The following is a 12,828-nucleotide window of genomic DNA, read 5'->3' on the forward strand; positions in this document are numbered from 1 at the left end:
ATTTCAATTTTGAGCCAGGAAAAATGGCGTAGGGCTACTGAAGTGGCCATAGACTTGGCTGTAGCATCTACAGTGTGGCGGGTGGAAACCATCTGTTGTTTAGCAACGGAGAGACCTTCTTGTTGGACGGTTTGAGCTAGTATCTTTTTGTCCTCTGGCAGAAATTCAATAAAGGTGGACATGTCCCAGAGGAAGAATTGGTAAACTCCCATGGCTCCTTGATAATTAGCAATTCACATGATGAAGGCTGCAGAAGAGTAAAGCCATCTACCCATGGAGTCTATTCGTTGGCTGTCCTTCTTTGGTCATATAAGTGACTGTTGGTGTCGAGATCTCGATTGAGAAGCTTCGACAAAAATAGAATTTGGAGCTGGGCATTTCTGGAGGAAAATGGCTCCTGGGTCATGGATTCTATAGAGGTTATCAATCTGTTTAGACATGGTATGGGAGGAAGCTGGTTTTGTCCAGGATCTCTGTGCAGTACTAAGGAGAGATGGCAACATTGATATGTATCCGGAGCGGTTGTATTTTTACAGATTAGATCATATAGATGATTGGCTGGTTCTGTCAATGGTCAGTGGATTTGCAGATCAAGGGATTTAGCCATGTGAATCATAAGTTGGGCATAGGTCTGGAAATCCTCTGCTGGTGACAGTGGGTTGGTATAGACAATGTCCGACTCTGGAAAGGTAAGTAATACTGATGGAGTCCGCGACCGAGATCCACGGTCAGAGCCATCGAGGTCTCATCTGGAGTTGACGGACTGTCGATCGACTTTGGTGTTGATAGGCTGAGCTTTATAGTATTGCCAGTTATGAGTTGAAAAAGATGAAGGCGGCATGTCCATGGACATCTGTTGATGTTGAGAATCGTCGACATTGAAAGATAGTGGTTGAGCATCGACAGACCTCGATTGGTAGGGATGGACCTCGGTGTCGAGCATGGTGTTGTAGGGCTCAATGACTTGAATTTACTGGAGGACTGGAACTGTGTTGATGTAACGGAATGGTCCCTGTCCATGGACCAGGATGAATATTGAGGATCGTCAATATCAGAGCTTGTGTCTCTGTGATGTCAAAACGGAGGTTGCTCATGCAATGGCATAGCTGTAGAATAAATGGAAGCTGGCAGTGCCGGGCATGAAGAGTGGTTTCCGTCATCTATTGTAGTAGGAAAGTATTGGGAGGCTGGGGCTGCAAAGCCTCATGTGTGGATGAAATCTGCTCAACCGTTCAAGGTTTTTTCGATACCAAGTGGGGAGTAGGTTGAAGTATAGCAACATCTCAGTGATGTGGCCACTTTGACACTGATGGTTGTCAAGAGGTAAGCTGACTGCTAGATGGTATTATCGAACTGGGTAAAACACCTGGTCAACTAGTCGGTGGAGTTTGTCGAGCAGAGCACTGGTCAGGGCAAATGGCAACCCAATGCGCGTGCTGAGCATGAGTTTGAACCACATGCAATGAAGTGAGCTGTCGAGATTGTTGATGTCAATGGTTCTGGCTGGGGGTTGGTGGACGATCTGAGGGCATCGAATATGGAACGATGTCGAGCTATTCGGGATGGGGGTCCTCGGGCAATGGAATAACCGAAGGATTCTGGAAGGAATAGAACGTTGTGGACTGGGAGGAAAGGATGTTAGTCGGTCGACTCTATCATCCCATTCTGGAGACTGAGAACAGGGTTGATGGGATGGAAGTCTGTCATCATCTGAGGGAGATCCGATTGAAATTGATTCAGAGAGTTGTTGTGGTTGTGCTGGGATGTCTGTAGGCTTAGACTGTTTAGCTCATTTAGGAGGAGCTGACTATGGAGCTGGAACAGCTTCAGTAGGTCTCTGATGTTTAGAAGTTGTTTTTGATGTCAAGGACTTTGGTATTGAGGACTTTGATTTGTGTGTCTTTGAGATCTTAAACGATGCAGATGGAGAATCGGAAAGAGCTGGTGTAGCCGATGGACGTTGTTTCGATGATTCAGTAGCGGCTTTTTTCATCACTTTGGTTTGGGAAGTGGCCCTTACAGGGAGGTTGGACCATTTGAACTGGTTGTAAGGATTGTTCCCAAAGTCGGAGTTTTAGCTTTGAGAGGCAAGATCAAAGAACTCCAAGCTTAAAATTTTTGCAATGGGTACAGGAGGAAGTTTGTTGTTGTTCTCCCAAACAGAAAAGGCACTTAGCATGTCTGTCGGAAAGTGGGATGTTATTATCACAGACAACACAGTGCTTAAATGGGCCCAAAGGGGCCATGAATAGGAGAAATAATTGAGGAGAAAAAACAATGATTGAAAGGAGGGGGTGCTGCGGCCAGAGGCCAAACAAGGGAAAAGAAAAAAAATCTCTGATGATAATGAGTTTTATCTAATAGTTTAAAAGAAAATGATTGGTAACAGGAAGGAATCAAGAATAAACTCTCTCTTTTACTCACAGAAGCACAATTATGAGGCTCTCAACACGGTGGTTGAAAGAAACTGAAAGGGGATGCTTGGTGTCAAGGTACTTATACAGGTGGGGAGGGGCATATTCTACCACGTTTATTGCTACTGCAGAAGTTCTAGAATCTTCCGATGAGGCTCCGGGCAGGCGTGAATCACCCAGGGTGTGATTCACACAGCCCACGAAGAAGAACCTCTAAACTAATGGAAAGCTTTCTCCTCCAACTCTTCTTCCAGGTTCGGAGGTTACCTAATGCTCACTTTTGTTCTAGGAAAGCCTTTGGGAGCTTTGGGACATGGGGGTGAGGGAGCCCTTAATAAACAATTGCTTCCTCATTGCTGCCACTGGAATTAGGACTGCCAGCATTGATCCAGTGATGATTTTTTTTTTACTTTCAGAGGCTCCTCACCTGCTCCTGAGGCTCCAAAAGGTTGCCCAAGAGTGAAAGGGAGTACCAAGGAGCTTCAGAACCCGAAAAGGGGGGAAATGAAGCTTTCCATTAATTGAAATTAAATATTTTCTTCACCCAATCTGGGTTATGCTAACAAGATTGTGCTCACTGAATGATAAAATGATATGGGTAATCCGCTGAGGAATTCTCAAGCAGTTTATGGACCTATGATTGCTGAGTCAGATGAGAGATCCATTTAGTCCTGTTCCAGCAACTCCAGTGGGTAGCTGTCCTGCAGAGTCGCACACAGTTTCCTCCCAGTTCTCTTTTATGAGATACTTTCTAAACAAGAAAATCAGTGGTTTAGACAAGTGGCAGCCTACGACCCCTTTGGGTGAACCATCCTTCTCTTTAGAACCCAGTCTTTTTTCATGAAGACTGTCTTCCACAGTTTTGAAGCTGTCACAAATTCTCCTGTAGTTCCTTATGATTATTGTCCTCACATTCTCCACCACTGCTGTCAATTATTGCCATGACAATGCTGAAACACACTGGTATATCCTTACAGCAACATGGTGATGTAGTTTACTTCCATTCTGCAGTTTTGGGAAATAAGTATGAAGCAGTGACTTGTCTAAGAGGGCAGTATCACTGCAGTTACATCAGTGCTAACAAATACCACACTGAGGTTCCTGAAGATTTCTAGAACACATTGTTACACTATACTGTATAACGATATTGTTCCTGAACATACAATTTCAAACTAATGAAGAAATGCATATAACTTGGAAGACTATACATAAAAGGTGAATGGAATTGTATAATTCTAGGGTGAATGGTTACTTAGGTATAATTATTATGGCTTTTTTGCTTGTTTGTTCTAGTGACTTCTAAGGCATAAAATCACAGTAATAATAAAGCCTGATAGGTCAAGATGATCCACAGGTTGCCCACAAGGGCATATTCCACCACCAAATGATGTAGAAGTTTAGATATAAATGTATATATTGTCTCTAGAAATCTGTGAAGCAAAGTGGAGAGATGTTTAATTGCCACCTGAGAACCTGTTCTCCCCAAATTATGGAAGAAAAAACACACAGCCCTGCTTTCCACCTTTCCTCCCTTCTCACTGCCCCATCTAAGCCCAGGAGATGCACTTGCTCCCTTACACAGGAATGGAGAATGGGCTGCAAGCTGGAAAAGCCTCCAGAGTGAACAAAGGAGGAGGGCAAATATCTCCCACAGTGGTTTTCAGAAGGAAAAAAAAAAAGCTCTGTTTAGACCAGTGGTTCTTAACCTTTGTTACTCGGATGTTTTTGAACTGCAACTCCCAGAAACCCCAGTCAGCACAGTTGGTGGTGAAGGCTTCTGGGAGTTGCAGTCCAAAACTCCTGAGTAACCCAAGGTTAAGAACCAGTGGTTTAGACCAAAGGCTCTTGTAATCTAGCACTCTACTTCCCAGCATAACTCATCCACCCAGAGATTCCTACATGCAGAATTTGGAATTGTCATTTTTTTTGGACTACAAAATGCTCCAGCCACTATAGTTATATTTGTAATTGAAAAGTTCCCCCCCCCCGCCCCGCAAACTCTGCATGAGGGTAGTAACCCTCTCTCACTGCTGTTACCCAGGAATTGTCAACTACCTCTGAGTCTTGAGCAACATTCCCTCTAAGCCACACAGGAACACGAGTGTGCAGCATCGCATTGGGTGTCTGCAGCTGAGCCAGTGTTTCCACCCTTTTGCTTCTGGTTGTGGCCAGAACCCTGTGTTCATCGGGTGGAGCCCCCATGTATCACTCTGAAAAATTAGAGGGAATGTTGGTCTTGAGGTAGCAGAATTTTTATTTACTTATTTATTCAGTATCATTTGTAGGCTATTTTCTCCTGACGAAACTCATAGTCACTGGCGGCCTTATCTTCAAGGCATTTTTCCACTTCCCCTCTAAAGCCCTATAAGCTGTTGGTTGCTGTCACCACATATTTTGGCAGTGAATTCCATAAGTTGATTCGCCAATTTGTGAAAAAGTACTTCCTTTTTCCTGATTGCTGATCCAGTTATCAGAGCCAACATTTAATAAAAGCCAGTTGATAAAGGCAGACAGGCATTTCAGAATCTCTTTCTCTCTCAGCAATATGAAACTGGGCAGATGAAACAGAAGAAAAGAAGTGGCAGAGCTAGGAAAATGTAATTCTGATGATTTTACGAAGTTATTTGATGTACTTACTTAATACACACAAAGAGGTGTAAGGAGTAAGACAAGGTCTAAAAACTGAAAAATCTGCTAACACGAACTTCAGCCAAAATCCCATCAGGTACTTATGAACATGCAAAAGAAATTGTGGAGTTGCCATGGCTTATTGTGGAATTGAGAACATGTTGGGGGTTTTCCCAGTTGCATGACTGGGCATACAATCAGACATTAAGACCAGCACCCCAATTAGTCACCTTTCATAATTAATCTTTCACACACATAAAGATCTAGCAGTATTCTGGCCAATATCATACATTCTGGGAACTCTGATTAACAACTTAGAGCTTGTCAGGAGCAGAGACTCTCCATACTACTCAGTGTCATGGTGCTTTGCTGATTTAGAATACTGAACTGTGAAGAGACAGGAGGCATACCTTGCCTGTGCAGAGCTCTTTATGAGAATCACAGCAATTGCAGGAATGTTTGAGCTTTTATATGTAAACAAATAATGCATACAATTTACAGTTATTACATGCTTGCTTTACACATACTGCAGCAATGCATACATTTTACTTACTGGCATACCAGTATAAGCGAACAAATAAGTACATACCTTTGTATCTGATATAAAAAGAGGTCCTGTGAATAGTTTAGTTATCATATATTGGGACACTCCCATCTAGACACAGTGTGTCTTTAACAAATCTCATCTGCTGTGAACAAGCATTCAAATAATCTCCACCTGCACTGATAAAGCAAATTCTTACAAGCACACAACTTTCAAATGGCTCAGTACATCCTGCAGAACAATCTCCTTGATGTAATGTTTTGAGTTAGAAAGCAATAATCACTAAGTGATGATGTGCACCAGCCCAGAAGATAATTCAGTATAACTTTTATGACATGCCAGCCAAGTCTTGCAGGATATGAAAAATCCCAGTCAACACCAAGACTATCCTGTGAAAATCAGTTCAAGATGTTCAGAATTCCCATGTGGGGCATCACAACCTTTGCACTGCTGTACATTGCATGAAGACACATTATATTGGTCTGGGAGGGCTGGAAACCATAAATGACTTACGTATCTAGTTTGTTCACTAACAAAGCCTCTTGCTCAGTCATATCCTCCGCAAAGCCACTTATGTCACACCATTTAGATTGCAGGTATATGGAGAAGCAAGAAAGCAGATGTACCACTGAATCCAAGAGACAGACCTCCAGATCTCTAGCAATATGGCAGCTGGACTTTGCAATAACAAAAAGTGTGCACCTTTCAAACAGCACATGGCTAGATTCCCAGCCCTAAAAAGTTATTTGTATGTTCATTTGGCTCCATCTAAACAACAGAAGGAATACAAAATCTTCCAGAGTGGTTTTCATCAAATGTGTTTTTTCAGAAGCAATTTTGGTACATCTTTAAGAAGCAAGACTTACTTTCTGAAAATTGCATCTATAATAATGTCAGCACTGGGCAGTTGGGGAACCTAAATAATTTCTGCCATTCAGTTTTCATGCTCTGATTTTACACACTTCATACATAATAGATTTTACTAATCAGTGAGTTTTGACTTCATCCTGGGGCATAAATGATCAAATGTTATGCTGTGCAAATTTTTCAAAGCACAGAAAAGTGCCATGGTTCTCTAGGAAAACATAGAAGTCCAGACATAACTATGTTCAGAATTAAACTGCTTGTGTCAATAAATCCATGATTTCTTGGATACTGATTTCTTTGTCAGTAAGAATAAGTTTTTAAATGAGATAAATAATGTTTCTGACCATTTATATGTTGTGATTCTTTTTGTCCATAAAGATGGCAATAAAAGCTGTCATAAACAAGGAGATAACTACAGTACTCATTGGAAGGAGATTCATCAAATACCATGTCAATCAGGACAATATAAAGAATGTTATGAAAATCCATTCTTAGCTCTGTTATTGGGTGTAACACAAGATTATTCATAGAAAAAACAATGATTAGAAATGTTTCCTTGTAAGATAGGAATATATGTTGTCTTGTAATGAGGTGGGAAATTATGTAACTGCACAAGGAAGAAGTTTTCTTTGAATATTTACACAATATATAAATGCTGTAGATAATAATCAGCAACTGCAAGTAAATAAGAGCTTCTGATGATTTCAAGAAGTATATTTTTAAGACATGGGGAATTTATTTAGGATTTCATGACCAATAAATAATTTATCAAGCTGTAAATGGGCCACATTTTCCCCTCAAGATCCACTCTTGTGAGTAGGAGTTGAATTCAAAGATGGAGTGGATTTGTTAGATCCTAACCTGACATCCGGACTTCTTCACCCCCAAAAGAGGCTGAATGATTGATTCTGAAAGTATTACTTGGATTCATAGCACTAAATAGCATGCCTGCAAATTAGGGGCAGGGGGAATGCTTGTGCACATGGAGGAATTTGACAGATTAAATTTTCAAGTGGGAAAGAAATCTAGAAGCCCAAAGAAACATCCCAACTGTTTTGCTTGGTACAGAGAGTTCATCCACATGGCTCTAGGCAAAGAGTTACACCCATTCTATTGGCAGTCTTAGAGAAGATCATCAGTTTTTAAAGAAAAACCAAACACCCTCTAGATCAGTGGTTCCCAACCTCAGGTCCTCAGATCTTCTTGGACTAAAACTCCCAGAATCCTTCACCACTAGCTGCTCTGGCTAGTATTCCTGAGAGTTGTAGTCAAAGAACATCTGGGGACCCAAGGCTGGGAACCGCTACTCTAGAGTCACACTCATATAACAAAATATCTCAGGGTCTCAAAAGCATTATTCTCATAGTGTCATTCAAAAAGGCATTCCATGTTTATTTTTCAAAATGTGTGGTATTTCTCACAACTTCACAACATCAAACATATGAATTATTACAATAACAACAATAACAAAAACTGCAATAATGTAATATATACTATTTTCTATATTTTATATTTATTAACAGTATTCCCTTTTAAAATCCTTTCCATCTATAGCTTATATTTGACAATGCAACACAGTACACACTATGAAACTTCAAAAAAGGTTCCACAAATTATTGAGAAATTAATATCAAACATGCAATATATTCATTGAAAACAATCACCCACCTAAACATTTTGGGCAGCACTTTCCAGGTGGAGTGTGACTGAGATGCTGGGGACATGAAAGAATGGGGCACACTTCTTGTATGCACTGTGTCCTGCCACCCTAAAAGAAAACAGGAGCGATTAGAAAGCACATGCATGCTTCTGGCAAAAAGAGAAAGATGCAATACATCTCCAGATGTTGTTGTTGTTGTTTAGTCGTTAAGTCGTGTCCAACTCTTCATGACCCCATGGATGAGAGCACGCCAGCTTTCCAGATGTACTGTACTTTAAAATGCTAGCATTAACATTTAGGAAGCATGCAGCACACTTCTTGATAGGCAGCGCATATCTTGTGTGTACTCTGCAAACTTTGCACTAAATCTGAAATATCCACATACAAAAACTATACACAACCTTTATTCACAATTTGGCATAATTTGTTGTGTTTCTACTCTTGCACAGAAGCACAGCAATAAAATCACTCGGATAACCACATGAAATCTTAAATTATCTATGTAACCTCTGGAGTTTTCAGCAGGTAGATCAAATGTCTGAGCATTAGGAACTCACTTTGGAAAGGAAAGCTTGAAATACAAGATTTTCAGGAAACTGAATTCTGCATCAAATATGCCATTCTGTGCTCCTGCAGAATGTTAGTGTATACACAGCCTTGCATCTTTCATAAATTACTAAACAAATATTCAATGATAGTTGAAGAGTTCCAAACTAAGCTGCACTCAGGATGATGAAAAAGCACTTCCTATAACTCATCTCTGGTCAAATATATGCACGACTGTAGCACATTTGGATATAAGATTGATCTAAAGAGAAAGATAATTCAAGACACATTCATTGGCTGCAACCCTAACCTCTACACATTTAAATGGACAATATGCATAGAATTTATGCATGTGAGCACAATCTGAAACTATTTATTTCTAAGTATCCTTCATTGCACATATAGGTTCCCCAATGCATCAGCTCTATTCAAATCATAATGAGAGGAATAGGCATAGCCCCTCATCACCTGTGTCTATTATGTGTCCATGCCTATTTGAATAGATGAGTAAACAAGGCTAGAATAATGTCAGAATAAAAACAGGATGTCATTTGTTGGATGCACTCTTCACTGCACGAAGAACAGCAGTCTTCAAGGCATTAGCTTTCTCTCAGATACTCTAACTTTCTGCAGGAGGAGATTTCAACATAGTCACTGAATATGTGTTTCCTCAGTTGCCTGTCCCAAGAAGCCTGCACATGTTTACTCGTCTCCTTGTTGATCAGTAAATCTCTGAAAATAAGACTGGGTCTTATATTAATTTTTGCTTCAAAAATGCATTAGGGGTTGTTTTCAGGGGATGTTTTATTTTTTCATGTACAACAATCTACATTTCTTCAAATACAGTCATGTCATCTTATTCTTGAACATCGTCACAACTCTTCAAACCCCACATTCTGGCCTGAATTTCTTGTGACTCCCTCCAGGGAGGGGGGAGTGGAAGTGGCGATGTTGGTGTTAAGGACCCCAGTGTGAACTGGCCTCAACCCCTTTCTACCACAGGACCGGATGGTTTCTGTCTTGTTTTGGGAACGCAATTACTTGTTGAGGTGGAAAAGGGAAAGGGAAAGTATGGATCCTGCTGGCCCGCACAGATGAGACGGAATCAGTCCTGGTTGCTGCACAATGAGTTCCTGGTGGAAGGCAGGGTTTCACTTAACTGGGGCATATTTTGGGGATAAGGCTTATCTTGTGAGCATCCTGAAAAATCATACTAGTGCTTATTTTCAGGTTAGGTCTTATTTTTGGGGAAACGGTACATCCAGGGCAACAAAGTATTTTTTTTCTTTGAGCTTTGCTCAGAAGCGCCATCAGTCTACTAGCATTATACATTCACCCAATACTGCAGTAGACAGTAGTGCTTCAGAAAGGTTAGCTATCTTTTTCTAAAGAGAGTTCTGAGAGAGGGGGGGCACTGTGGCAAAATGCCAACAGGTGACGTCATTCCTGCCTGTCCATCACAGAAGCTTAAGAGGGAGGAGCCTAAGATAAGGCAGGAGGGGCAGAGTCAGAGAGACATTTGGGGATGTGAAATGGCAGTTAGGGTTTAGGAGAGAGAAGAAGAGGGTTAGTGAATTGAGCTGAGAGAGTTAGAGAGTATTGAGAAGGTTAAAATATATTGAACAAGCAGGAATTAACTTATAAGCACTATAAGACAGATATTGATTAAAAGTATATAGTAGTTTGGAATAAAAGTACTTGCAACCCCATACATAATCAAATCCTTGGTAATACCTGATACAGTTCATATGTGATTTACCTTTGTGATTTACTTGACAATAAACGAATATTTGTTACTCAAACCTCTGATTCCTAAATTCAATAAACCTTAGCTTTGGCAGCACACATGTATCATCGACATAATCGGTATTAGGAGGATAATACCTGGTGGCAGCTAGAAGAGAAAAGGGTGTGAGCCTTTGTGAGGGACAAAATAAATAGGGGCAACAAGGTCGAATTCCACAAACACAAAGATAGACAGACAGACAGACAGAAAGAGTTCTGAGAGAATTACACTTGGCTTCACTGAAATCTGAAGGGGAATCATGGAGAAACTGTGAACCAGTCCCTGCTGGAAAATGAAAGGAAATGTGAAATTCCTCTGACATTTAAAAGGATCAACAGTAGAATTCTGAAAAACAGTAGTTCTGACTCTAGGCTTTACAATGCTTCCAGATGGCAAGAATGGAGAAACACTTCTACACATACACACCAGCACCAATCAGGTCTGCTATGGATTTACTTTAATATTGTTACATGGAAATCCAATATTATATATTTTTATTATATGACAACTTGTTTGATATATTTAGGTATCTACAACTCTCTTTTTTTAAAGTTAGCTCTTCCCCCAGCTCCTGCAGTTTAGACATAGGGTAGGAATAATTATATAGACTTTACGTGAGCAAGTCTATGAGCCTCCTGCCCTCCCCCAGGGTGTATCTAAGGAAACGGGAAGCTTTTACTTCCAGTTTCAACAGGGTACAGTTTAGTGACATATCTAAACTCAGACAAGTGGCAAACAGAAGCAGGGATAGACATGCTGATGCATGTCAAATTCCAAAATCCTTACAGAGATTATATCTTTATTAGGTCAACTGGAAAAAAAAACTATACAAAAGTGTACCAGCTTTTAAGAATACGAAATTTTATTTAATTTATTTATAATTAGACTTAATACCTCAACCCTCTAGACCAGTGGTCAACAACCCCCGGTCCGCGGCCCTGTGCCGGTCCGTGGGCTTCCTGGAACTGGGCCGCGGACACAGATCTCTGACCCCCCCGGAAGGGCGTGCTGCTCTTGCGGAGGAGCGTGTCGCGCTCGCGCTGCACCTCATGACCCCTTCTCGGCTGGCTGGCTGGCTCCCGCCATTCACCTTCCTTTATATACGCCCAAGGTGATCAGAAGGAAGCTGAGCAAGCCAACAGGTGTCGGGCGGCCACTTCGAGGATAAACCATGGGCAGGCAGCCGACAGGGGTGATGGCCGTCCGTGAGCAAGTGCCTCGGACCTCCCTTCCTCCTTGGGCCCCAAGGACTCTCCCGAATACTCTCGCTCTGACTCCCCAGCCCCATCAAAGCAGGTGGCGGTGGCAGTAGTGGTGCACACATGGTGACGGTCGCCCCGGCACACAAAGCGCACATGCACCCAGCGATCGTCAGCCAGATGGGCAGCCGGGTGCAGGACGCGGGATGCAGTGTGGTGTAACGCGGATGGGGCTCAGACTTCGGGAGGCCAGCCTAGAGCCTCCACCTCACGCTGGAGGAGCCACAGTGGGGAAGGACCCTGTGCTGGCTTGTGCCATCTTGCCCGGCCAGCGGCGGTGGCAGCAAGGGCAGCGGCCACATTGCCAGCTTTGGTGCGCTCTGGGCTGCAGTTGGGCTGGCATGCCTACGATCTCTAGAGTGCCAGCACCACCGCCTCCACGCCCCCTTCCAACACAGGTGCGCCCCTGCGTAACCCCCTCCCTCCACACACCCATACTGCCTGCCGCACGCCAGCAGAGGACCGCAGCTGTAAAGCATTAGGATGGACTCACCCCCAGGGGCAATGGTGGTGGGGTTTGGGTGGGTGGGTGCGCAGTCCCTAGCTCCCCAGAAAACAAGGGCAGGCCCTAAAAAGAGCCAACCCCCGGTTTCCTCAGGAGGCCAAAAAAAGGAACAGGAAGGCATTCTTTTCGAGGAATGACACGGTTCTTTCCCCCTTCCCTTCTAGGAAGCCCAACTCAGTGCGTTTAACTCCTTAGTTGCTGGCGCAGGAAGCAATGTGCATTCCTACACCACCTTCTACCATAGAGCCCATTCCACTGTAGTCTTTGGCTTCTCTAGGGCTGGAGGACAGGCTGGCCTGGCACCAAAAAATCTCTCCGCTCAATCCCGCCTTCCTCCTTTGGTCTTTCTTTCCCCGTCCATCCCAGCCCCCACCATGCTCACCGGGGCTCCTCCAGCTCTTCCCCTCAATTTCCAGGACTATTGCGCTCCAGGAAGGAAACTTTTATGCTGCCTATGGAGGAGATGTATGAGTCCCTTTGTCTTGCACTTCCTGTCACCTGACTGAAGCCACAGTCCTGCTATACTTGTAACGTAAAAGTAAGACAACATGGGGAAGGCATGAGGTGTTGGAGAGCTCAGTAGTTTAGGTGTTGAGCTGCAGAGCTGCAGGTTGGGAGT

The 12,828-nt window shown here is 42.7% G+C and overlaps 1 protein-coding gene across 3 annotated transcripts in view; it reads right to left on the reverse strand.

Annotated features, from left to right (window-relative positions):
* Positions 1 to 12,828, reverse strand: part of BMPER (BMP binding endothelial regulator) — a 240,960-nt gene that overhangs the window by 108,952 nt on the left and 119,180 nt on the right. For all 3 annotated transcript variants that reach the window (XM_020788156.3, XM_073003798.2, XM_073003797.2), the window contains one exon: positions 8,122 to 8,221. In XM_020788156.3, coding sequence (XP_020643815.3) covers positions 8,122 to 8,221 — 100 coding nt within the window. The remainder of the gene's footprint in view (positions 1 to 8,121; positions 8,222 to 12,828) is intronic.

Source organism: Pogona vitticeps, chromosome 6 (assembly GCF_051106095.1).
Source record: "Pogona vitticeps strain Pit_001003342236 chromosome 6, PviZW2.1, whole genome shotgun sequence".
NCBI lineage: Eukaryota > Metazoa > Chordata > Lepidosauria > Squamata > Agamidae > Pogona > Pogona vitticeps.